At 40.8% G+C, this 26,758-nt stretch overlaps 2 protein-coding genes and 1 long non-coding RNA gene across 3 annotated transcripts; 2 read left to right on the top strand and 1 right to left on the bottom strand.

Moving 5' to 3' along the window:
- Positions 1 to 358: 358 nt before the first annotated feature.
- On the bottom strand, positions 359 to 2,822 carry LOC112189106. The gene is made up of 3 exons (XR_002931714.2): positions 2,272 to 2,822; positions 1,003 to 1,092; positions 359 to 542 (listed from the first exon to the last, which is right to left on the bottom strand). It is a non-coding gene; the product is annotated as an uncharacterized LOC112189106 (long non-coding RNA).
- Positions 2,823 to 8,024: 5,202 nt separating this feature from the next.
- On the top strand, positions 8,025 to 15,466 carry LOC112191150 (SAC3 family protein C). The gene is made up of 9 exons (XM_024330574.2): positions 8,025 to 8,328; positions 8,434 to 8,534; positions 8,710 to 8,931; positions 10,186 to 10,404; positions 10,505 to 10,590; positions 10,697 to 10,793; positions 12,482 to 12,574; positions 12,669 to 12,823; positions 14,817 to 15,466. The coding sequence occupies exons 1-9, from the start codon at positions 8,172 to 8,174 to the stop codon at positions 14,818 to 14,820; spliced, it is 1,134 nt and encodes a 377-aa protein (XP_024186342.1). The 5' UTR covers positions 8,025 to 8,171; the 3' UTR covers positions 14,821 to 15,466.
- Positions 15,467 to 20,976: 5,510 nt separating this feature from the next.
- LOC112202998 lies at positions 20,977 to 22,506 on the top strand. The gene has a single exon (XM_024344032.1). It carries the CDS (start codon positions 20,977 to 20,979, stop codon positions 22,504 to 22,506), a length of 1,530 nt encoding a protein of 509 aa, XP_024199800.1.
- Positions 22,507 to 26,758: the final 4,252 nt, after the last annotated feature.

The following is a 26,758-nucleotide window of genomic DNA, read 5'->3' as shown; positions in this document are numbered from 1 at the left end:
TAAATGGGTCGGCCACTGTGGCGACCCGGAGACCGGATTACCACAGCGCTGCCTCCCCAAGGAACCCTACACCCGCAACACTTGGAGTTAGTGTTTTGGGCCTAGAATTCCTCAAAGAGACAAGGCCTTTAGGTTGGAAAGCAAGAAATCTATAAGCCCGAAATTTTTGGGCTTGTATAGTAATCACAAGATTACGAACTAGGCGAGGAAGAGGAAGGAAGGTGGTGTTAAGTTGAGTTTTAGAACCTATGTCAATTTTTAGTTCTTAGCCCAAGTTTGCATTAAGTTCATTAAATGGTAAGTTACGTGAGTCTTCTAGGTCTTGCCCACTAGGACCTAAACTCAAAGGGAGGTTCTAACCCTAGGGTTCCACTTTGGTGGTAAGCAATCACACACATCATCAACCATACATAATGTTACAAAAATTTAGTGAAATCAAGCAAGCCAAAAAGAAATAAACTTTAAATAGAATAAAACAAATTGTGTCCTCCAAGGATTATCCTCCGTACCCAAGCTTCGACAACAACAGCCTGCAAAACAAACTAAAGTAGGGGTTAGGCTCCTACATCCAGTCATTGCCCATGCCCGCCCCCATATCTAAGTTTAAAAACAAGAGTTATCGTTTTGAATAAAAGAAGTAGATAAAAACCGGTTTGCGCTTCCACGTGATCGTCACCACGTAACTACAATCCCACGGCAATTGATCATCTTTCACACTTCTATCCCAACCGTCCATCTAGCCAATCACTTTTCGGAATTCAATAATCACAAGGCTAGAGACAAAGGGGAGATAACAAGGGCATGGTGCACACTGCCCACCACCGGTGGCTCAAGGAGGAACTGACCTCTCCTTACATCCCCATCAATTGCCAACACAACAATCCAATCCACGCAAACCATTTCAAGTTGTAAAAACAAATAATTTCCAAAACATGCAAGAGGCCTCATATAAAACATAGTATATGCAAGAAAAGCATAGATAGAGTTAAAGGCATCCCCTACCTGGAACTCGAGCTTTCTCTTGCAGCACTTGGCCTCAATGCAACCTTGTAGCAACCACCAACTTCACAAGATTCCACCACAGTATCGAGCCTAGATCAATAAGCGACATTAATCACGATAAACTAGGCTAGCTATTCACTCACATAACTCTCCGAAGAAAACATTTCCTTTGACCTAATTACTAACTAATAACCAGACCATTTGGGTTCCAATAAGGGGTTTTTTGTTAGGAAGAGGGGGTAAGAACACTTTTTAAAAGACAAGTTGCTTAAAACCGAAAACAGAGTTTTAAAGGAGATGTCAAGGGTCACGGAATTGTTCAAAATACTTGAGGTAAATTCTTGAGAAATTTTGAAAGAAGGATGGCTTGACAACCAACTCAGTAAGATTGAAATGGTTATTGAATTTCAAGTGAAACCAAACAAAGAGTAAAGGTTTTAAAAGCTGAAGTAAAACAATGTGCAGATTCTTTCCAGAAATACAAGCTTCTGTCCCCCTATTTCAAAATTTCATAACTAATTCTAGAAAAATATTTTTGGGGTGATTCAAATTCTGGAATGTTCATATATGTGTCTAATATATTTCTCTAGAAGAAACTGACTCCAAATTCTCAACGGTTTAGCTCCATTTTTGAAATGAATGAAACTGGGTCAGATTTTACTGAAAACTGAAAATCTGCAGAAACTGGTTCTTTTGTGTAAAGCTCTTTTGGTACCCAAAATGGCTGGTTAAGTAGACTCTAAGACACCTATAGAAAGTATCTAAAGCTTCTAAAGGCTTAAAGTCTTAGTCACCCTTCAATACTATAAGGGGAAGGTCTTGTAGCTCACTAACATGATGTTTTGAAGACATGGTGTTTGGACAACAATAACACAAATAAACTCTATGATCAAGCATGATTTCGATGTTCAAAATAACCATGTTCTAGCACAAATCCAACAAACTTAAGAGGCATGTCTAATGCTCCTAATGATCTATAGCTCAGGTTACCTTCTAATAGTATATGGGCAGGTGTTGTAGCTCGATGACATAATGCATTAAAACATGATATTTGGACAGCTACAAACAACAAATAACCTTTGAACCAAATACGATTCTAATACTCAAGGGGTAGCCATGACCTATCAGAATCCCTAGACATTAGAATGGATGACAAATCAAAATTAAGGCAGCAAGATACCAACAACAGCAGTGACAAGTTCATAATCTTCAAGGATTCGTAATAACAACCAAAAATACATAGAGTTTTATGGAAAAGATGATACTCACTAAAGACTAATCAAAAAGGTGAGTTTCTCTTGAGGATTTCAACAAGAAAGAGAGCTGGGGGAGCTGGTTGGATCGAGTCCAGCCGCAGGCCAAGAAGTTCGCTCAATCTCGAACATGCAAAGTGCAACAGAAACTTCTCAATATGTGGGATAGTTGTTTTGAACGTATTGAGCCTAAAAATTGAAGAAAGAAAGGGGAACTTGATGGTTCCAGAATCTTACCAAGTGTTTGTATCAGACTCAAGTAAGATGTGAGGGATTCGAGTGAAGCAAGAGAGGGAATTCAAGCAGAAATCCGGAACAGGCTCGTTTCAGAACAGGTTCCGCTTCGAGGGGTGTACAGGACTCAAATCGACTCCAATGAAGCTGAAATTTTGAGGCTAAATAGAGGAGACATAGACGAACAACTTTGGTGAAGAAAGCTTTTTTATCGGAGGTCTCTAACTAGGAATTTTGGGGCTCGTAAACAGACTGATGTGTCCAGGGACGAGAGGAAAGGTGAGAAGAGAAGGGTGAATGACAATTTATGGCCTTCGTTCTCTCTTTTGAAGGTCTGAGCTGATGTTCTTGGAGGAGTTGCCCTTTGCATGATGGAAACGTGGAGGGGAAGAGCTGAACGAGGCTCCCTTTCTCTCTGCCCAACTCTGACGTGAACAAGGAAAGAGGAAAAGCTGAGCTTTGCGTGTGAAGGAGAAGGCTCAGCTTGGGCAGATAAATTTAGGGTAAAAATATGGTGGTAAAAACCAAAATGATGGGGAAAATAAAAGTAAAATAAATAAATACAAGAAAACTCAAATTAAAGTGTTGACAATGCCAAATAAGTATCGGGTCTCACAAAACTTATTTTTAGATAGAAAAATGGCAAGGCAAGTTTTGTTGGAGTTTTGCTCGAGTTTGAAAAACATAAGGAGTAAATAAATTGTGATTTTGAAAGTCGGTGAGATGCTTGACGAGTAAGCTTCGGGTAAGGCGAGCAGAAATTTCGCCAATTATTAAGAAAGGTAAAATAAGAAAATTGTAAACGCACGCACAAGTATATTTCAAAATTATGCAAAGATGTCATTATGAGCTACAATCATATTGGATCAAGGAAGATGTTCGGGTCAAAGGTCAACTAACTTATTGGGCTGGGTTCACTAGCATAACCGTCTGTTGGGTGTCCAGAGTAAATTTTGGACTCTAACCTTACGCTATTCTCGGGCCCAAGGCCCAAGCCCAAACTATTTCCAAAAGTATTTAGCCGAACAAAGGTCGCGAAAAATTTTCCGGTCAAAAAGTGACGTTCGGAATTTCACGGGGTTTACAGCCATGGGTCAACCCGCCAACACGAAATGAACCCGTATAACCCGATTATGCTATACTTTTTCTTGAAATTTTGGGCGTTGGGAGTATTTGATCATAGGATTAGACAATTTGAAATATTTTTCTTTATAATTATTGGATTTAATTATTTATGAATATATATATATATATAATTATTTATATTCTTAGTCTTGTGGAGTTTTTAGTGAATTCAATCAATTTATGCATTTTTTTAATTAAATGGGTCGCATTGTTAACCCTTAAATGGGTCATTTTGTCTAACACGACACGACCTATTTGTTAAATGGGTTAAGCGGGTTGGAAATGGGTAACCCGTTTAATAAATAGGTTGGGTTTGAGTTTAAATTTTTGACATGATTATTAAATGGGTTGGGTTTGGGTTTGTATATTGCGACACGACAAATACCTTGACCCGACACGAATCCAACCCGACACAACCCATTGACAGCCCTACTTGTACCCAGTCACTAGCTGAAATGCAGAGGTAGATTGAGTGGCGATAGGTCGTAGACGAATTAGCATAGCTGCATGCGATATTGCATCACCCCAAGCGGATATAAGGAGATTGATGCGCATTACCAATGTCCGGACTACCATCATAGACATTTTCGCGAGACCATTTGGGTGTGTTCATGGGAATGTGATGTCCAACATTAGTCCCAATGCAATAACCATCGAAAGTCTTCGATGTAAACTCACTAGTATCGTCAAGTCTAATTGACAGAATAGGATGATCCGGGGAGTGAGCCCGTTGTCATATGATATTTGCTAGGAGTGTAGCATAAGCAGCATTACAAGTGGATAATGGCAAAACACGTGACCAGCGTGTTTGCTTATCAACCAATATCATGAGATCTTTAAACATCCGCAAGTTGGTTGAATCAATCCATAGAATCCCTATGGATTCTATGTAAGAATATAATGAGTATTTTCATATCCTTTGCATAGGACGATCTCAGTCCTAATTTCCCTAAGGAACGGGATTTGTAAAACGAGTGAGAGGCTTTAGAAGCAACCAATGAGAATTTTGGTTGGGCCTGAGCATCTGAAACGCTATTTGAAGCAAGTTGGTGACTGCAGCATCACCTAGGGCGCCATCACCATGATGGACGCCATCCATGGCGTCATGGATAGGGACTGCGCTAGCCCTAGGCTGGTGGTGGACGGAGGCGGTGCCCTAGGCAGCTGCGTCGGTCACACTTAGTCCAGAAATCAACTTTTGATTCATGCTTCATTTCGCTCGAAAGAAATGATGTCCATGTGAAGTCTTTAGTAGACGGATCATCATATCATGGTTAGGATGATCTATCCTGTCGTGACAAAGCCAATATGTGTCTAAATCCAAGAGATTTTCTCTCATAATTTTATTGGATTAATAGCTCGAATAGTGACATAGAATCCACTAGAGAGACACATAAGCTTCTCTAAGATGCGCCTTTGTTCGCAATCATTAGAGGTATTGCAAAGGAACTCATTCCGGTTCTCTACATGCGTTTTCGCATGGAATCCGTTGACTATTCATAGGTGTGATTGGCCCTAGGAGTGTAGAAAGTTTTTGTGATTGTAATTAAGGTGTCATTTGGCAAGTGGAACTTGGGCTATTCCATGTCCTTGAATTAATACTGATGGCCCAGCCATCGTAGTCACAAAAGTCATATGCTCAGAATCCAAATGGAGTCATAATGAAAAGAACTCGAAATTTTATTCATAAGCCAACGGAGTTACATCATTGTCTCTTTGACCAAAGAAAATCTAATCCAAAATGATAGCTAATGCAAAACAATGGTAGTCTTCTAACTTCTTTCGTTAATTCCAAAATAAATGTGACCAGGTGAGTAGAGAGATGTCGGTGGAGCAAGGCTCGCTTAAGTACCACTAATCTCAGAACCTTCCTAGACATCACACTTACTTTGAGTGAGCCTACTTTGAAGAAAAACTAAACCATTGGCATTTACTACAAAAATATATGGCAATTGCCTATTACATCTCTTGGAAAAATAAAGACTTAAACAGAATTGGCGATCTATTGATCCTAGCCAGATTTGTAGTCTTCAACCCTTTACTCTAGATCATCTTCTTGATCTTCTTGTTCCACATTGTAAGCTTCTCTTGCTTACAATATGCTTTGAAGGCGGTGACAATTTCTTCACGAGCTCTACAAATGTGTGCCCAATGATCAGACACTCCACATAGAGAACATACATCTCTTTGCTCAAACTCCATTGATTGAGCCGCTTTGAAAGCGTCATTTAGATGGCTCTTAGTGTTGGTGGCGCCACCAACATGGCCAGAGGCGTTGCCTCCCTCTCTCTTTCCACGTTGACCTCTTCGGTTCCGTATTAGCCTATTTTGGCGATTACCTTCCCAAGTAGAGCCATTATATGGACCAAAATGTCCAAATGTATTCCTAAGATTAGGGTTTCGTTCTTAGCGCCCTCTCTTTGGGGCGCGACTATAATTGGATTTCGGAATATGCACTGTTCCCACGGATATAGAATTATAGTTCTTCACAAGGATGTTGTCATGCTTTTCAGCGACATTCATAGCTCCAATGAGCTCATGAAATCTTGTGATTCGTCTTGCAGTAACATCAATTCGATAGTTCTTAGCAACCATCAATGCAGAGACGGGGAAGGTAGAGAGAGTCTTCTCAATCAACATCGCATTTGTGATCTCTTTACCACAGAATTTCATTAAGGATTTAATGCGAAATGCTTCCAAGTTGTAGTCAAGAACTGACTTGAAATCACAGAAGCGGAGGCTATGCCATTTCACTTCTAGGTCAGGAAGCAAGGAGTCACGGACGTTGCCAAATCTTTCATCGAGTGAGACCCACAGCCTTCTGGGGTCTTCTTCATTCATACACTCGTACTGGAGCGGATCATCCATATGACGAGTCATTAGGATGATGACTTTCACCTTATTTGCCTCTAAGGCTGCTCTATTGGCTTCCAAAGCTTGAGCTTTCTCAACAGTTAGCACATCCTGGCTAGGCTTGAGAATCGTATCTAGGATCCCATCGGCCTTGAGATGCTGGCGGACATCACGAACCCACCTGTGATATCCAGAGCCAGTTGTTCCCAATGGAGCAAAGTCTAATTTGTTCAGGTTACTCATCCTGAAGGAGAACAAGAAATTAGGGTTAGTTTTGGAGCGTAAAAGGCTACCACGAAAACAAATAAAATTTCTGAGCGTAGTCGCTTCCAAGAAATTAGGAATTTCCTAGCGTAGTCGGTTCCAAGAAATTCGATTCCAAGAGGGATTGGATTTAGATCGAAACAATGATGTTTGCGGTCGATCGTTTTATCTCAACAAACTCTAAGTTTGGAGAACTCTACAAGCTCCAAGCTTGGAGTGAGCATGAACCCCCACAGTTCGGCTTAATTTGGTCTCCCCTATGATAAAGAAAGGGGGGTAGAAGAAGGGAGGTTGCAAGTCCCCGAAAAAGAAGAGAAATTGAATTTAAAAACTCTAAAAAAACGGGAACGTTTAGTAAAAAATACCTCGAAATAGGTCGCCAGAAAATTTGATAGGAAAAAGTTGTCGGAAAAGTTGCCGGAAAAGTCATTGACCGGGGGGTTGACGTGGCATTGATGCTGACATGTCAGTGGTCCCTGTGCTGACTTGGCTGTAGGTCCCCTTGCTGACGTGGCAGTGTGCCTCTGCTTGGGCTTCTGGGCTTCTTTTCCTTTCCATTTTTTTTTCTTTTCTTTTCTTTCTTCTGTCGGTTTTTGGTAGGTCGGTTCACCTATTTCCTGACCGATTTTTGGGGTTTTGCTTCCGGTTCTAGAATCCTGGGGCTGAGGCGCTACTGGTGGAAAAATTTGGTATCAATCGGAGGTCCGAAAGGTGGTGAACCCTTGTAGGGATCCCTCTTTTTTCTTCTTGGAGGGCTGGTTCGATACTTCCGGTGATTGGTTTGGTAGTTTTCCGGCCGGTTCTGGTGGTTCCGCCGCCGGTTCTGGAATCCTGGGATTGAGGGCTTTAATATATGCGGCGGTGGTGGCTAGGGTTCGAAGGCTACGAATTTAGGGTTTCAGGGTTAGGGCTTCGTGCTGATAATGTGTTTAAGGAAAACTGAATTGGGGTACTTTCATTGATAATATGGGCCTCTTTATATAGAGGATTACAAGCATAGAGAAAGAGTTGTACATGGAAACATAATTGTACATTGATTGAATATCTCCTAAGATTCTCCGAGAATATCTCTAATATAAACCTTATTTCAACTAGAGCAAGTAACCTCGAGTTTGGGCCAGACACATATTTTGGATTTACTTGAACAAATACCTATTCATTTTTGTGTCATCTATACATTTTTTTTTGTTGGTGTGATTTTTTGTTTGGAATTTGGCCAAAATTAACCATATTTCTGCTCTTATTATATTTTCATTTTTGGGTGTATAATGGTTTGTTGGGCAATCTTCAAATTGGTCATGGACACCGGACAATCTGGAAAGTGGAAACTTGATAAAAAGACACCAAAGGTGGGTAGCAAAAGGGAGAGGCCTCCCTTTATTAATAATAGAGATCAAATCGAATTTCAAAGACTCTCGACTGACTCTTAAGAGTGAAGGCATGGAGAGAAGAGGCCGTCGAAACCGTTCTTCTTCTTCTTCTTCTCGGGGTTCAAGATCCTGGAGTAGAGGTGGAACTAGTTCCGCCGAGAAAGTGGAAAACGTCGCCGTTTCCGATGTTCCCGCCATAGTGGGTACTTGCACTTTGATGTGCCCAGGTGAACCAACCAACCTCCATAACTCCCTCCTAACCTAATTGCTTTGATTGCTCTATTCTACTTGATGATGATGATGATGCTGATCGTTGTTGTTGTATAACGCAGAAGCAGAAAGGGCACAGCGGGAGCGCCTTCGCGATTTAGCTACCTTTGAGAGGCTGAATGGAAATCCAGCTCGCTCATCGCCATCCATTGCAGTTAAAAAGGTAACAAGATAGATTTACTCTTTTAACTCTTTAACATGTCATCGCTATATGCTCTTGTAATATGGCTGTTGTGTGTGCAATTGAATCCGATTTACGATGGAGTGCACTAAAACAACATACATTGTATATGTAAATGCAAATAGGAGAGCTAAGAGATTTTTTTTTTTTCCACTAGTTTTTCAGAACTATGTCCACCAAACAAGTTCAAGCATCAGATGTTCGGCCGCTCCCTGTTTTGGAGGATACTTTAAATTACCTCTTAGAGTTGTTTGATTCTAAAGACTATCCTTTTGAAGTGATTCATGACTTCCTCTTTGATCGAACAAGGTCCATAAGGCAAGATCTTAGCATGCAGAATATTGGTGGCGAGAAAGCAATTCACATGTATCAGGAAATGGTATGATTTCCGTGCAAAACCACCCATAAGAGTAGCCAAATACAACATTAATGCTGTTCAACTCAAAAAAGAAGAATGGCAAAATAAAAAGAGTGTGGATTACAGGAACTTGAACCTGGCCACACCTAAGGTGTTTCTCACAATTTCTGTAGTTCAAGTTTGGATACACACCTATCACAAGTATATATACATAATACACATACACACACACATTTGCATGTACATAGAGAAAGAGAGTAATTAGCCAATGCCCTGTAGTGATTATGTTTGATGATTCTTTGATCCTTAATGGTATTAGAACAGTATTTGTACATGTTGACCAGCATTCGGGTCTCATAACACACAACACAGATTGCAGTTTATCTTTTTGCTGCTTTTTCTGGTGGGCATTATGACGTAGTGCTGGACATTTTGACACTGGCTTGTGTGAAGCACACATCTTCAAGTTCGAGATTAACTTGGGTTAAATAAACCAAAAAAATGAAGCCTTTTTTTAGATAGGAACACACAATTCATGCTCTCTCTCTCTCTCTCTCTCTCTCTCTCTCACACACACACACACACACACTCACGTCGGGAAATAAATGATTCATCATCGCTTTACTCTTTTTCTCTTGCTCTCTTAATTTTCTCTCTCTCTCTGTTTCCTGTTTTATAGATTTTTCTAGAACATTGTTTATGCAGATAGAAATGTGAATCGTTCCCAGATAAGAAATTTTGTGGTCATGATTTTCCAAGAAAATAATAGTAAGAAGAATATGGAAACTGCTATTCCTGAAAGTTGTTGTAAGCATCAAACCCAAGTACAGACACTACGGACTACAGTATTAAGGCACACTTTGTAAAGCTATGGATATATCAGAAAAATGAGTTCCATTTTGGAACCTCACAAATTCTATTCATTACGTGGATTTTGGAACATATCTTTGTAGTGTAATGGTCCTTTTTTAATTATTTTATCAGGGAAAAGTTCACATGTTGCTAAATTTCCATAGAGGCCAAATAGGTCCTTTTTGTTGGATTATCTTGGCATGCAATATCAAGCAAGTTCATAGCTGGGAAATCATTTCATTTGAATCTTTGACCAGGGAATGCAATTTTTTTATTTCTTTCTTGGTGCAGCCATGCAAATAGTTATATAGTACCTACTATTTCTTGTTTTATTTATTTATTTATTTATTTATTTATTTTTGTGATTTATCTTAGTAGTTTGAAATTCCAAATGATGTTATTAATCTAGTGTTTGTTGTACAGGTTAAATTTCATATCATCTCTCTTCATAAGCTTCGAGGTTGCAGCAGTCAAAATACTTCTCCAATGCATCACCTCAACATGGAGCAGCTTGCAAAGACCTTGACATCTCTATTTAATCTGTATGGCGCAAATCGTCATTCTAATTCTACTAATGAAAATGAGGCTGAGTTTTGTTCTTTTTATGTGCTACTTCATCTTGGTTCTCATAGCCAACCCCTGGTTGATCTCTATTCATCTTTGTTTATTTATTTTCTTTCAGTTCTTACAGTTCTTTGTATGTAGTCCTCTATATATAAATTATAGTTTGTTTTGGTCCTAGGGGGAGTCACTTTCTTGGTGGTTTAGTCATGTGCCTTCTTCAATAATCAAGTCAAAGGAAATGCATTTTTCCCGAAAGATTTTACGGTAATTTCCACTCCCTTTCGATTGATTTGATTATTTTGTTTTTCTTTCGTTTTTTTGTTGTTGAACGAAAACTGCTTTTAATTCTTGGCATGAAACTGTTTAACAGATATTTTCGGATGGGTAACTATAAACGTTTCTTAAGTACTGTAGCAGCTGAGGCATCTTATCTTCAATACTGCATTATTGAGCCTTATGTTGATGAGGTAAATGACTTTATATCATGTTATCATTACTTTTTTGGGTTTGCAATTTTGAACTCTATGGACCAACTTGCATGACCCAATAGAAAAAGAAGATCGATTGGGCAGTTTTGCACTTACATTGGCTAGTCTTTTACTCTTTTTCAATTCTGGATGCTCTGAGGTGGTATGGTTCTTCCTTTTTCATTCAAAACAACATTAAACTAATTATCCCTGCGGGACCATAAGCATACAAGCATGAAAACACATATTAGGGTACATGTGCTTGGGACAATTATTAAAACAAATACAAGGTACGTTGACTAATTTTATGACCAAGATTGGCAAATTGTCCACTAAGAAGTGGCCTTCACAATACATACGGCTTGTGGCACACAGGAGAGTGAATACTTGCGATGTTCTACAAAGGAGACCAAATTGTTGCTTCTCCTCCCACTGGTGTGTATTGTGTAAATCACAGGAGGAGACTGTTGATCATATTTTCGTGCATTGTGAAGTTGTTGTGTCTTTCTGGAAAAAGCTCTTCAGGGAGGGTGCAATGATGTGGGAGAATTCAGTTGGAAGGGTTGATTTGCTAAGCCATATGTAAGTTGGAAAATGAGAGAGGAGCATTGCATGCAAAGAAAGGGAATGTCCACAACATACCATACAAGCAGTCCTTCAAGGGACTTAAGCTCTTTGATTAAGAGTATTGATTATAATTTGAGAATTCCAGAGAACTTATCTGGAGATGTTCATAGCCTGAGCTTCCTCTAGGAGAATCAAGGCATACACCAAAGGCTTGAAGCCTGCAACCACCACTCGACCAACACAATCCTTGATAATAAAACCCACTGATGTTTGTCCTGCTAACGAAACTGGACCATCAAAATTCAGTTTGTAACCTGCTATTTTTATTTACTTTCTTCCTATGTTTATGAATAGCAGTTTTGTTTGCTTCCCAGACTCTGAGGATGTGGAAAATGAATGACTGCTTCTCTAACATTGTTTAATTTATTCTGGAAAAGGAGTGTATTTCTCTAATCCCCAAGTTTCTTACATATAGTAATACACTCCATAGATTAAAACTATGAAGTCCAATGGGAAACAAGCCAGTAAATTATTTTCGCATTATCGTCAGAACCAAGGAACAAAACTGACAGAGATCATGAAAGTTGACCAAACTAAATTAGCACAGGCACAATTCTAAAAAGATGATCTACTGTTTTAGAGCGTGGAACATAGGACAGACATCTAGAACAACACCTGTAAATATGGACACAGTATTGATCTGAGTGAAATCTTTTCTGAAAAAAAAAAATAACAATGCTAAATTCATTTTGGGAGGCTGCTCCAGTTTCCTGATGTTAGAAAGGATTTTAGAACGAGCATTGAAAGAAGGTTGAATCTGTATTCCTGTAGCTGACTTGATTGTATATTTACCATGAGGTGAAGGTACCTAAACAAATAAGGTCATATGATTTTTTTTCTTTTTTTGATAATTAAATGAATTATGTTTACTTCTTCTTTCTTTCTTTTTTTTAATTTATTTATTTTATTATTTTATTTTATTATTATTTTTAGTTAATTGGTTATTGTATCTTTTGGACCATGAATTTGGTTATTGTAATAACATTTTAGTTCACTTGCTTTAATGTTTGTAGTGTTAAAATAGTTGACTCTTTTGTTTTTCTGTTTCTTAACTGCTATAGGTTCGAGTTTTAGCTGTGTCATGCATCAATAGTGGTGGCTACAAGCTTCATCCATATCCTCTGTCGCATTTATCCAAACTCTTGATTATGAAGGTAGTTTATCAATAACTGGATACTCATCTATATAAGCTGTAAATGTAATTATTTATGTATTTATATATTAAGCTTGACCCATATGTTGCTTCAGGAATCAGATTTGGAATCTTTTCTCAAATCCTGTGGTCTTCAAATTTGCACTGATGAAGAAGGACATAATCTGTTGCCCACTAAGCAAACGACCTTTTGTCAACCCAAGGATGGGTCTCAAAACTACAGGTTTTGGGGTATGGAACAATTTGATAGGTAACTTCAAACTTATTCCAACTACAAGTCCTCCAGCGTCAACATCCTCATACATTGTTTCAGTTTTGTTCCTGAAGGTTTCTAGGAATGAAAGTACTTTTATGAGTTTATCTCTAAGATGGCTTATTTTTCCACGCTTAGTGTTCTGCAAAATTAGTTTTGTCATACTGTTGAAAAACTTGTTGCTTAGAACATGAGAGAACTTTATGGTACAATAGCTCAGTTTGTACAATAGAGAGCTTCGTGTAAGTGTGAGCAGATGGTTGGAATGGCTTACCTGTTGGTCCGGCCGCCGAAGGTTCAGGTGGTCAGGTAGATGTGGAGGGTTGGTTGCTCTGCTGGTTTAACCAGAAGCCGGACGCTGCAGATCAGTGGTTGGGACATCCAGTTTAGGGCCGTTGGGTTTGGGGTCGAGTCTAGGTTGTACTTCAGGTTGAATTTGTTGATCCAATTGAAAGTCAATTCAGCAGCTGGGTTTGTGTCTTTGGGCCTGGTTGTCTTCAGCACACGATGGAAGGTGTTTTACCACCCTCATTTCTTACTTAACATTGGGCAGGTGAGGTTGGGGGCTTTTACACTATGGCGTTGGTAGATGTCTTTACTTTCTCACAGTGGCCAGTCTTATACACCTGGGAAATAAGTGTTCCTTTGCACCTTGGTGTTCTGATTTTGTTTTTTCTAGGTTTAGTTGTTTATGCCCTAGTTTGTTTTGTCTTTTCAAGAATTGAGCATCTGTTCCTTAGATGAGGTTCTGGCTAGGGAGCTACTTTCAGTTGCTGCTATGGCATTTGATGCATACTATTAAAGGCTGCCTTGGCGAATGTTCTGAATGTACCCTGGTTCCTTCTATTAATGGAGTTGTTTTTTCTTGAAAAAAAAAAAAGGGGACAAAAACAGTGAAGAGATGGGAAGTTTGATTTTTTGCTGCTTTTGGGCTATGCTAGTGAGCCATAGAGCAGGTCAGCCAGGTGGCCAGTACCAGTTTGGGGCTGGGGTCATGCTCCAGTTGTTTTTCGATTGGTAAAATTGGTTTCTTGGATTGATATTTGAGGATTCATTTGCAAGTATTTGGAATTGATATATTTGGTGCTTTTGCTGCTTGCTGCGAATGTAAGAGTTATAGTAGCAGAAAGAAGCACAGACACATGGTGTTTCGATTTTTCTCAGAGTAAAGTGCGGACTGAATAAATATACAGTGAAAGTTATTCAGATAGATGACTTGAGTAGATCTCAGAAACTTTGTTTACAGGGTAGTAAATACATCTGCATTTGGGTAGGTTTGCCTGAGATGATGGAGTTTCCATGGTAGTTAACTTGTAGTCTTGTACATATTCTTTTGCCATCAGTTAGCTCTATCAGATTCATGATTAATCTTTGTTTTGTTGGTACAACAGAAACTGATCAGTTTGAATGGCGAGTAAAAAGCCATATGCTACAATTTAGTCAATTTCAGTCTGTAGACATTCTTTGACCCATACAGTTCTATCTATAGGTATGAGAGAGAAGTTCACCATCTAGAGCCCATGGGTAGGTTATCCAAGTATCCAAACCATTGTTTGTGAAAATTGTCACGTCATTCATGTTGAAAAGAATTTAAAGGATGTTGGCAATTACAATCATAGACAAAATTGTGACAGACTTGATGATAATTGAGGGAAGTGTATAATCTGTTTATTATTATTATTTTTTAATAATATATATATATATATATATATATTTTTATAATAATACTATATATATATTTTTTTGGCTTCTTGAGATTGTCTCTGCTTCTTTTTAAATGTCTCCTTTTCTTGTTTCCCACCCTTTCTATCTAGTCAAATGATCATGTATTCCTTTGTAATTCCTAATATATATATATATATATATATATATATATATTTTTTTTTTTTCTCCAGGAAGTTCTTTCATTTGTATTTATGGTTTTTGTTTGTTGGCTTTGCATGTATCGAGCTTGAGCTTGATGTCCTCTTTATTATCTGTCTAAGTTCAGGTAATGAAACAAAAGTTGAGGATAAGAAGCTAATCATTATGGGGATGCATATGGAAAGATATTTTCTGGCTTGTAGCAAAGACTCGTGCTTCTGAGTTCAAGCAGTCAATCCAACTGTTGATATAAGCATAGAAAGGACTGATTCTTCTAATTGGAAATGATAACGTTGGTAAGCATTGTTCTTCGGATGGTAGCAATGATGTTAATCTTAAGCTAGCCAGATATGAGGTGTGATGATTGTGGGAGTATCCATGGGAGTTTAATCTCTCAAGGAAGTTATTGCCCAAAATGGAGTATGTTGACTTTGATATTCGAGTGACTGCAATATTCTGACTGAAGGTGTAAAGTCCATTTTGGATGTCTATCAGAGGCTTCTACTTCCTTGCAATCATCCAAAGTGCACTGCTCACGACTCGTTCATATTTCTCGTCAAATCATTCTTCTGAGGAAGCTTCAAGAAAGTTTATTAACGAACGCATCTAATGTACTGTAAATGACTGTATTACCAATGTGGGATGTGCAAACAGAGTCTACTCCCCAACTTTCTTGCTTTTGACACATGGTGATGTTGTAACTTTCAAGCATGTAATAGACCTATAAAACTACATGTAATTCCTTTGCAGTGCCAAGTATTCTTTTCTAGGGTAAAATCCTTGTATGGTACGTGAATTATCACTAAATTCACTTTTTCGTACCTACAAATTTTAAGGGAGTCTGGCAATTGACCAAGCGAGAAGAAAACACAGCAACAGTAGGAGGAGGTCTTGGTATTGGGAATTGGAAGTGACTGAAGCAAGATCAAGACTCCCTCCTCTGTTTCCGGATATGGCAGTCCCTGTTGTCGTCTGGTGGTTCAATACTGTAAGATTTGTTGGAGGGAAGATGAGCATTGAGATTACAATTGCCCGTGACAGAGTGTGTCGGGCGAAAAGCTTGGGCTAGAGTATGTGGTAGCTTTCAGATGTCATGATTGGGAGGGCGGCCACCCTGATCCTGATAGTTGCGATTGGGAAAGATATCTTATGTGTCCTCGTGACCCTGAGTACCAGTAACTTAATACGTACTCTAGCATCCTTGAAGAAATGAAAGTAGCTCCCTCAGCCTTGGTTATGTGCCTCCTACACCACCACACCTAGCTGGTTATGAGCGTTTTGAATTTCAAGAATCACGGGACATTGGCATGGACTTTCCTCATCAGGGGAGGAATCAACGTCAAGCAAAGATGAGTGTAAGACATATTACCAGACCTGATGAAAGAGACAATGGCGACCTATTAGATTTCTGTGTAGAGCAGTCTCAAGGTTTTGAAGTGAAAGGGAAGGAAGAAAAAGTATACAGGCTTCGGAAGGCGTTGTACGGGTTAAAGCAAGCCCCTTGCACATGGAACTAAAGAATTGATGGTTATTTTCTTTAAAATGGATACAAGAGGAGCCCGAGTGAACCATCACTACATGTGAAGAAAGAAGATACTGAAATTCTTGTCGTTTGCTTAGATGATTTGATTTACTTTGTTTCCGATATGAGATTGGTGGATGATTTTAAAGAAAATATGATGAACGAATTTGAAATGACTGACTTGGGTCTTATGAGATATTTTCTCAGAATTCAAGTTGAGCAAAAGAAAGGAGAGATTTTCCTTTCTCAAGGGAAGTATACTGAAGATTTGGTTAAGAAGTATCACATGGCAGATTGTGTAAATTGGTCTCCAGACCCATGGCCTTCAATGAAAAATTGTAGAAAGGTGATGGGGGAGAGAAAATAGATGCAAAGATGTATAGAAGCTTGGTTGGATCGCTGATTTGTCTAACCAACAAGACCAGACTTTTTTTTTTTTTGGTTACATGGGGATCTAGAAAGACCCAAAAAACAAAAGAGACAGATTTAACAAATAACTGAGACATTCCTATTTCTGGTAACTGCACACAAATCATCAAGGTAATCTTCAATGACTTGTGGAGGAGGAGATTCAAGATAATAAATCCCAATGTTAGTCGCCAACCCACACTTGGAGAGCCCATCCGCGACCATATTCATTTCACGGTAACAATGGCGAAAAGAGCATTGCTAAAGAAGTTCCATGAGAATTCTACATGCTGCTCATAATAGGTTTGAGAGGATGAAGATCATCAACCCCATTAGCCATAAGATTAACAAGCACCTCTGAATCACATTCAACTACAATCTTGCCCCCCTTGTTTGTTGGGAGGCCATCTTAAGTCCAAGGAGGCCCCATGCTTCAGCAACAATAACTGAACTAGTACCAAGATTGGCATAAAAACCCATAATCCAATTTCCATGGTGGTCTCTGAGCACACACCTGCTCCAATATTACCACATCTGTTTCTAGCTCCATCCACATTTAACTTGAGCCAATCCAAGTCAGGTTTAGACCACTGCACCGCAATAGTTGTACTATGATTAAGAGCAGCAGTATCACATTGAGCTTTGAACCAATCAGTAGCTGCATCAATTATGATTTTAGTAGGGTTAAAGGGCATCAGGAAGTCAGCATCAAAAATACTTTTGTTCCTCCACTTCCAAATATACCAGCATGTGAAAAGAAAAACACTACTCCATTTTAAGCCATTATAGCAGTCTTCATTGCACAGAGCATTGGCCTTAAACCAACTGACCCAATTAAGAGTCCTAGCTCTCTGAATCTTCTCAATGCAAATAATCCTATTCCAAATTTCAGAAGCTCTAGGACAGTCTCTAAGTAAATGAAGGATACTTTCAGGATGTTGGTGACAAATAGGACACAAGGGATCAAGAGTCAACCTTCTTTTAACCCTTTCCATATTGGTCAGCACTTTGCCATGGGACAACAGCCAAGCAAACGTTTTCATCTTGGGAGGAATAGCAAGTCTCCATATAAACTGCCAATTATAAGGAGGAAACTCAAATTCATTTACCAAGGTGGAGTAAGCAGATTTAACACTGAACTGGCCGTTTGACGAAGCACCCCAAATCAATTTATCAGGACCACTTCCAGGAAGACCAAACGGAATGCTATTAATTTGATTGACAATTTCAGACTCAAAATGGGAGTGAAGAAAATCAATATTCCAACCCGAGTTAGACCAAACATTATTAAATTTGAGCTGCAAATCAAGATTATTTTGATTATCAATATATTCCATAAGAGTACCTCCAGGGAGCCATTTGTCAGTCCAAAACTTGACAGAATTCCCATCACCAATGCGCCACATAACACCAATTTTGAGGAGTTGAGCTCCAAAGACAATACTCCGCCAAGTACTAGAACAAGACCAGACTTAATGTATCTAGTAAGTGTTATTTCAAGGTTCATGAATGAGCCAAGAAAGTTCCATTATACAGCAGCTAAAAGAATATTAAGGTATCTACAAGGGACAAAGAAACATGAGATCAAATATGAGAAAGAAAATGGTGCCAAGCTGGTCGATACACCGATAGTGATTGGGCAGGTTGTCTTGATGATAGGAAGAGCACATCAGGTTATAATTTTTGTTTGGGATCAAATGTGATTTCTTGGAGCTCAAACAAGTAAGACACAGTGGCATTGTCATCTACTGAAGCTGAATACATTGCAGTAAATGAATGTGCATGTGAAGCTGCTTGGCTAAGGATAATTCTCAAGGATTTGCAGCTCGAACAAGAAGAGTCTACAAGAATCTATTGTGACAACATGTCTGCTATATCCTTGTCTAATAATTCAGTTTTCCATAATCACACTAAGCACGTTGAGCTCAGATATATTAGAATCAGACAATAGGTGAGCAAAGGAGAAATTTGCTTGAGATTCATCAACACCTATGATCAACCAGCTGAAGTCTTGACCAAGTCAGTCACCAAGGTGAAATTTGACAACTTCAAGACCTGTAGAAGATTACAAATTAAGAGCGGGAGTCAAGAGTAATTGGTAATCTTGTGTTTCCAAGATTAGCATTAAATGTGTTGTCTGTGATAGCTAGAGTCCTCTAGAATTCCATTGTCTTGGAACTCTGTTATTCTCTAGAATTATCCCCTTCTAGTTTAAATAGAATATTTATAGTCTATATGAGTATTCAGAAAAGCAAGAAAAAGCCCTCTAAAATGTACAGGAGCAGCAGCTTTGCAAGTATTTTCAAATCTCCCATTTGCTTAATGAAATCAATCTGTTTGTACCCACATTTGCATGTCCACTTAGACATAGCTAATGTGCATAGTTATTGAATGACTTCTAATTACAATGAGCCACTCAACAAGTAATTTGGGCTGGTAGCCCGAAATGGTGGCCGATGAATAATTGGACACTTTGGTTGGTCCAAGTTGAGTCAGATAAAAGTTAGGCTTTTAGTTATCGGCCGGCCCGTAGTCATCAATTCGAAAAGAGAGTTATTATCTAAAAGCCCATCGGCCGATTGTTCAAGTCATTCTAGTCAGTTTCCAACTCGAACTCAACTTCGGAGAATAATAGCTAATCGATAAAGTAAGCTGATAAACGATAAAGATGAGGTGGGATCTAGTATTTCAGTTGAATTGAAGTTCGTTAGCCGATAAGGAGAATTCAATCCAGGATAGTCTACTTCAAGATTAATTACAGCCATTGATGATGACCATCAGAGCCAAAGCAAGATAGAGTCCAGCGTCAAGTCAGCCGACGATAAGTATTGGAGCCAAATCAAGATAGAGTCACGGAGTCAAGAGGAGGCCGAATTCCACTCGACTTCAAAGAATCAAGAGATCAGTTCAAGTCACAAAGCAGCCAATATAAATAGAAGCATCGACAGAAGACAACACACACACAACTCCAGAAACTCAAGCCATCAAGCTTTTCTTGTTTTCGTCTTACCTTTTGCTTAGGTAGAATTTCCGCTTGTTCCTTAGTTAGTTTGCTCTGCTAGTTATAATTTCAGTTACTTTACTTGCCTTGTAGCCTAGTATCGATTTTGAATTGTTCTCTTTGTTTTCTTTCAAACAATAGTTAATAATTTTCAGCCATTCCGGTTTTCAGTTTCGTTGTTGTCTTTTATTTGCTCTTTATTGTCTTAATGCTTTGTTTGTTTGATCATGCTATTTACTATTCGTAGTAGCATAGTAGCTATTAATCTTAAAGATTTCATTCTTACGAATTCACTTTGTTGTTACTTGTTATTATTTGGATCCAATTGACCTAAGCCCTGTGACCAGACAATTCATATTTACTCATACTCTCACGACCGCACCTAACTCACCCGACCTTCAGTCACCAAGTCCTTAATCTAGAGGCATCGAACCGCAGCCGAGAATAAGTTCCTTCTTCGGCTAACAATTGCTTGATAAGTCAGATCTACATCCACTACACCTACAGTTGCACACTTGGCCTTCTGGACGTGTGCTGGCACGCTCGGCATCTATTCATTGAGAAGGACATTTGTTCCTTGATCCCTCGGCTGTATAGGCCGAGGTGATTTTCAGAGGCAACATCTTTTGGCACGCCCAGTGGGACCCAAGATTACTATTTTCTTAGTAAGGTTGAATGCAAGGGAAGGAGGTTAGTCAACAAAAACAAGACAACCCATACAGTGTAAACAGGGGAAAGAAGTGTCTTCGGTGTGGAGAGTCAGGACATAATTCAACTTTTTGTCCATCACGGCCGAAGTTCGATCTTACTCCAATTAGAATGTCACTTGAGTCAAGTGGGAATGGGACTTCAGACGCTTCGTCGGCAGAGCAATCAGCTGATGAACGTAGAGCTCAAGAAGTAGCAAAGACTGCAGTAGCTGACTAGCTGCAAGACAGGACGCTACACAAGCAGCGGCAGCTGACGCCGCTGCAAGGCAAGAAGACATGAGACGAACGGCCGCTGACTCAGCCTTGGCCAGGCAATCTACTAAAAGTTCGTCTAGAGGCTCACCACTTAATGCTTTTCAGAGTGCCTCGAATAGTGCAACCACTCCCGGTGCTATCATCTATGCAGCACGAGATGGTAGAGTTAGAGATACTGTGGAAGCTGATTGTTTAGGACCGGCCGAAGTGTTAGCCGAGTATATGTACAAAGCATTGAATGAGGTTTTTTAAATTGCAGACGAATGAACTCGCTGCCCGAGGAGAAATCAACAATAGAACGTTGGTAGATCAATTAGCTACTGTTTTGGGAGAGAATACTAACCGATCAATCGGAGGATTGCAAACGTCTCTTGAGCAACTGAACCAAACAATGGCGGCTATGGTGAATGGTCAGAACACTTTGCAAACCTTGCTGATACAAAATCAACAAGGCCAACTCAACCAAGCACTTCAACCTCCATGGCAGCAAGCTCATGCTTATGTTCCACAGCCACAGGCTCAGTTTCCTATTGGGGGACAGCTGTTTCAAGCTCAACCCCAATTTGGAATGGCCAATAATTATGTGCAACAGCCGATAAATAACAACAACGGTTTAGGAGGAAAAAATCCACCTAGGAATGGGTTGACAGTCGAAGAAATAAGGAGAATCTGTGAAGAAACTGTAGGGCCGGCTCCTAGAAGAACGGCCAGGTCGAGATACACCAAACCATATCCGGAAAGGGTTGAAAACAGAGAATATCCGAGGGGATTCAAATTTCCCGACTTTGCTTTATTCAGTGGAGATGATTACCAATCAACTATAGCACATATTTCCCGGTTCACAGCACGATGTGCTGAGCATTCTAGAGATGACGACTTGAAGTTGAAGTGGTTTGAGAACTCACTGACCGGCCCTGCTCATGCTTGGTATGTCAACTTGGCTCCTAATTCTATTCAAAACTGGGCCGACATGGAAAGAGCTTTCCATGAGCAATTCTACAGAGTCGAACCAGAAGTCACAATCGCTGATTTAGCAAAAATGTATCAAGAAGCACATGAGTCGGCCCAAGATTTCTTAGATAGATTTAAGGCAGCAAGAAATAAGTGCATAGTCAATCTGGGAGAGCTAGAGTTTGTTCGAATAGCTCAGCAGGGTTTGAATTATGAATTGCGCAAGAAATATGAGGGAGTTGATATTAGAGACATCTTTGAATTAACCACTAGCGTGGCTAGATATGAGGCAATCATTAGAGAAGAGACTCAAGCCAGATCAGCCTCAAAGGGAACTTATTATAAGAACCCTACTGTTCATGTTGTGGAGGCCAATTTCCAGGGTTTGAAGGTCGAGGAAGAAGATTCGGCCGATATCAATGCTGCCGAAATATTTGTAAACAAGCCAGTGGTTTGTAAAGCCCTTGCAAAGCCAACAAACCCAATCAAGGATAAACCTCAGCCGATAACCTACCATACCAAAGATGGGACACCTTTAATATTGACACCTACCCGTACTTACACTTTTGATATCACAAAGGCTGACATAATTTTTGATCAGCTTCTTGCTGAGAAAGTAATTAAATTGCCAAACGGACATGTTATACCTAAGGCCGATGAAACTAGAAATAAGTCTTATTGTAAATTTCACAATTCATGGAAGCATTCTACTAACAATTTTGTGGTTTACCGTGATGCTTTGCAGGACCTCATCGAAAAAGGAAAGCTAAAGTTTCCAGAGACGAGCAAACCAGCTCAGCTTGTTGATACCGACCCTTTTCCAGTCAACATGGTGTACGTCAACTTCCCAAGAGGTCACAGGAGGAATTGGCCAAATATGAACTTGTCTGATCCTAGGGCCCGAAGGAGGTATATGTTTCATGACCAGAGGAGGGAGCCAGTTTATGACAGTCAGGATGAGGATGCATAAGATATGACAATGCCACCGGCTTTGAAGGCCTCATCTTCATCTACTTCAAAAGTACCGCCGGCCAGTGCTGTGATTCTGTGCAGCCGTTGCAACTGTGAAGTAACCCTCAATAATCTTCTGCAAATCAAGAACCAAGAGTTAGCTACTGATCAACAGGTAAAGCCTGGGTTAAAAGCCCCAACTAATTGTGAAGAAAGTAAGAAGAGAGACTCAGGAAATGAGAGACACATGAAAATAGTAATCTTGGGTCCCACTGGGCGTGCCAAAGGATGTTGCCTCTGAAAATCACCTCGGCCTATACAGCCGAGGGATCAAGGAACAAATGTCCTTCTCGATGAATAGATTGTAGAGCATGCCAGCACACGGCCAGAAGGCCAAGTGTGTAATTGTAGGTGTAGTGAATGTAGATCTGACTTATCAAGCAATTGTTAGCCGAAGAAGGAACTTATTCTCGGCTGCGGTTCGATGCCTCTAGATTAAGGACTTGGTGGCTGAAGGTCGGGTGACTTAGGTGCGGTCGTGAGAGTATCAGTAAATATGAATTGTCTAGTCACAGGGCTTTGGTCAATTGGATCCAAATAATAACAAGTAACAACAAAGTGAATTCATAAGAATGAAATCTTTAAGATTAATAGCTACTATGCAACTACGAATAGTAAATAGCATGATCAAACAAACAAAGCATTAAGACAATAATATCTTGGCTCATATGCATGTAATATGCCTTTTTTATCATTCTGCATTTGATAAAAAAGATGATGTGTAGTACAAATGCAGAATGAAACAAGCAATAAATTGATAGGGAAAATAAAGCTGACCATATACTATTATAAGCAATATGAACGGCACGAAAACCATAACGTGAAGCCGACTTGAATAAAAATTATAAAAAATAAGCATGATCATGATTTCCCTAAGTTGAGATCTGCACGTTTGTTTCTTGTTGACCTTATCTTGATGCAATTGCACATGGGAATACAATTATGTTTCACTAATTGCATTAAAGCAAGTCTTGGAAAAGTTAGTCAAATGATGCAATTGTTTGCAAAATGGCATTAAGTACAACTTCATAGGTTTAGATAATTATGAAGTTGTGTCTGACTACACTCTTTGACTATGCCAAGATATTATTGATAAAAAAAGAGATCGAGAAGTGCAAATGCAGACGGCAGGATGAAGCAAGCAGTAAATGGATATATATAAAGCCGAGGGCATCCCATTAAAAAATAAAAAAAATAAAAAAAAATGGCCGGATACGTTCATAAACAGTATGAACAGGACGCCAAGTTGAATGAAAATACAGATTATATATGATCGGCTAAATTGAAATATGCACATTTAAGGTCAACATGAACCTTCTCTTGATGAATTGCACGTGAGAATACAATGTTAATTGAATGTTTGGCTAATTGCATCACATTAAGTCTGGGAAAAGTTGATCAATGAGATCACCAATTGGCATTAAATTATCTTCCTCTAGTGAAGATAATTATGCATTTACTCAATCATTACGGGGCCTTTGAAACAACAAGGACAAAAGTGTTGTTTGGTCCATTTTATTAAATTACATCTGGGGATTTGAAAGAATGTGTAGCACATTTAATTGCATGGTGGGTCTCATATAATTGCAGCACATATAATTGGATATTGGTTAGAACTACTGAGTTGACGAAATTACGAGCAGAGAATGTACATACATGTGCATTTGCAAGCATAATTAGCTGTAATGAGCCACGCTCAGGGTACCGCCAGGGGTACCAACGCCCACCTCATGAGTGACTGGCGTAAAGACAGCTAGCCAGGTTACCGCCTGAGCCCCGGATCAACCCCAAAGCACCGCCGACGCGCCGCCACGCGCCGTGTCAAGGTAGCATCAGAAGCTACTGAAACTGGGAACTGAAGCACATCAGTCCCACATCGAAAACAAGGAGAAGATCATCCTCTTTCTCACCTATAAAAGGTCCTCTCCTCTCTCCTCATTTATGACACATTCAATACTTACCTACTGTTACTTTGTCAACATAAATACATTGACTAACTTAGGCATCGGAGAGTTGAAGACCGCCCGGCGCGGTCTCCCTCTGACGCCCATTGTATTTTATTTGACAGGTAACGGGAACCAATCACAACAAAGGTATCGATCCGCCCGCCGGATCAGCGTTAACTAAGGTCCAGCTACCGCTAGACTTTTAAACATTAACATTGGCGCCGTCTGTGGGAACCCTTGAACAGAAGGTCATCCCATCACAATTACCATGACTAACGGTAGCGGGGGAAATATCGGGGAACAGGCAGACCAGTCCGCCGTTCCCCAACCCGCCCGCCCAGCGGTAAGCATCAACCGCGCACTATTCAACACCCCGGTCAACCCAGGCGGCGAAACAAATCCAAGCAGCAGCCGTCCCCCAGGTCAGGACCTCACCGCCTTGTATGAGCTGGCGCTGGCGGACCTCCACAAAGCAAACAGAGAGCGCGAGCAGGAACGCAAGGAGAAGGCGGAGGCCCAAAACCAAGTGGCCACGCTGATGACACGTTTCGACGAGCTAAGGCGAACGCTGGACGCAAACGCCAACCCCGCACGAAGTGAGCAGTCACACAGCACCAGGCACAGCCGGCCTACCGCTGGTATAGGACCCATCGTGCAAATGCAAGTACCACTAAACCCACCTGAGCTGGCAGGAATGGGACCACCCCCTATCCCACAACCGCGGGAGCAGGAGGCGGAGTCATCGCTGCGCACCCACCACTCGAGGACAAGAACAAGGACTGAGGGTAATCTACCCATTCCCGGGCGGGGGTTCGCTCCGCGGAACGCCCAAGCGGGCCCCGCTGGCGACGCAACCACCCAAATTTTGGAGAGGATGCAACAGTTAGAGCGGAGACTAATCCTGGCGGAGGCAGGCACCCCGGCGCCAGCCCCAAACCCACTCTTCGCATCCAGGCCAGGCCCATTCACCGCTACAATTTTGCAAGCCGTCAGGCCAGCGTTTGCAAAGACCCCAAAAATGTCACATTATAGCGGTAAGACCGACCCCTTCGTCCACATGGACACGTTCAAGAAGGTCACCAACAACAAGGGATTTGATGACGCCACCCTGTGCCACTTGTTCAGCGAAACGCTGGATAGTGAGGCAATGAGTTGGTTTTTCGAGTGTCCGCCAGGGTCCATCGACTCATTCCACGCATTATCTCATGCCTTCCTCTCTCGATTCATCTTGTTGTCCGCCGGTCATCACAACACGAGCCAGTTGTTTGGCGTCAGGCAGGGAGGGGACGAATCATTGAAGGCATTCGTCACAAGATGGCGAGCGGCAGCATCTCAGTGCCGCGATCTCGACAAAACAATGGCTTCGGCGGCTTTCAAGCAGGGACTCCTCAAGGGACCATTCCTCTATCACCTCAACTACAATCATCCAAATGCGGCGTACGATCACCTTATGAGTGAGGCGGTCATTCATGCCCAGGCAGAGTTTATCACATATGGAGAAACCCCACCGCCACCAGCAGCACCAACAAAGTCATCTCAACCCTCCTCCAGCCATCAGGAGACCGCCAGCAAAGCCCCCACTGCACCGCCAGCCGACAAGAAGAGGGAGTGGCAGCAGGGCAGTTATCAAAGCAAGAGGCAGAAAGACAACCACTACAAGGGCAACCGCCCATCCCATGGGGACAATCGCAACAAGCAGACGGAGTCCTCTCAGCGGTATGCAGTATTCACCGTCCTCACAGCCTCGTACGAGGAAATTTACAATCAGTGTAAGGATCAGATACCACCGCCACCCTCACCGAAATTCCCCAAAAGGGGTAAGCCAAGAAACACCGGCATGTGGTGCAAATACCACGAGGACAGCGGTCACAATACCAACAGTTGCAACGCTCTCAAAACAACCATTGAGACCCTATACCGTGACGGCAAGATGGATCAGTTCAAGGTGCGCCAACCGCCACCTGTGATTGCCAACATTGAGCCACTGGGCCGCATCAACACCATCGACGGCGGGGCTCCAATCACCAACATGTCTCACAGGGCAAGAAAGCGTTACACACGCGCCAATCACCCAAAGGAAGTCTGTAACATCCGCTACGAGAGATCCACCAAACTCCTAAAGTCTGGTTGGGAGCCCATCACCTTCTCAGAGGAGGAGGAGCGCGGAGTACATCTACCCCATGACGACCCATTCCTGATCGATGCCATTCTCGACAGATGGTCAGTAGGAAGAATCTTGGTGGATAGCGGATCTGCTGTCAATGT

The sequence above is a fragment of the Rosa chinensis genome, chromosome 1, assembly GCF_002994745.2.
Source record: "Rosa chinensis cultivar Old Blush chromosome 1, RchiOBHm-V2, whole genome shotgun sequence".
Lineage (NCBI taxonomy): Eukaryota > Viridiplantae > Streptophyta > Magnoliopsida > Rosales > Rosaceae > Rosa > Rosa chinensis.
The sequence above is the reverse complement of the archived record's forward strand: the minus strand, read 5'-3'. Positions and strand labels throughout refer to the sequence as shown.

What these genes read in the sequence shown, in the direction of transcription:
- LOC112191150 (XM_024330574.2), top strand. Translation starts at nt 8,172, where the DNA reads ATGGAGAGAAGAGGCCGTCGAAACCGTTCTTCTTCTTCTTCTTCTCGG. An exon ending in TTGCACTTTGATGTGCCCAG is followed by an intron (nt 8,329 to 8,433) that starts GTGAACCAACCA and finishes TGTATAACGCAG; the next exon opens with AAGCAGAAAGGGCACAGCGG. An exon ending in CCAAACTCTTGATTATGAAG is followed by an intron (nt 12,575 to 12,668) that starts GTAGTTTATCAA and finishes ATGTTGCTTCAG; the next exon opens with GAATCAGATTTGGAATCTTT.
- LOC112202998 (XM_024344032.1), top strand. Translation starts at nt 20,977, where the DNA reads ATGGCGGCTATGGTGAATGGTCAGAACACTTTGCAAACCTTGCTGATA.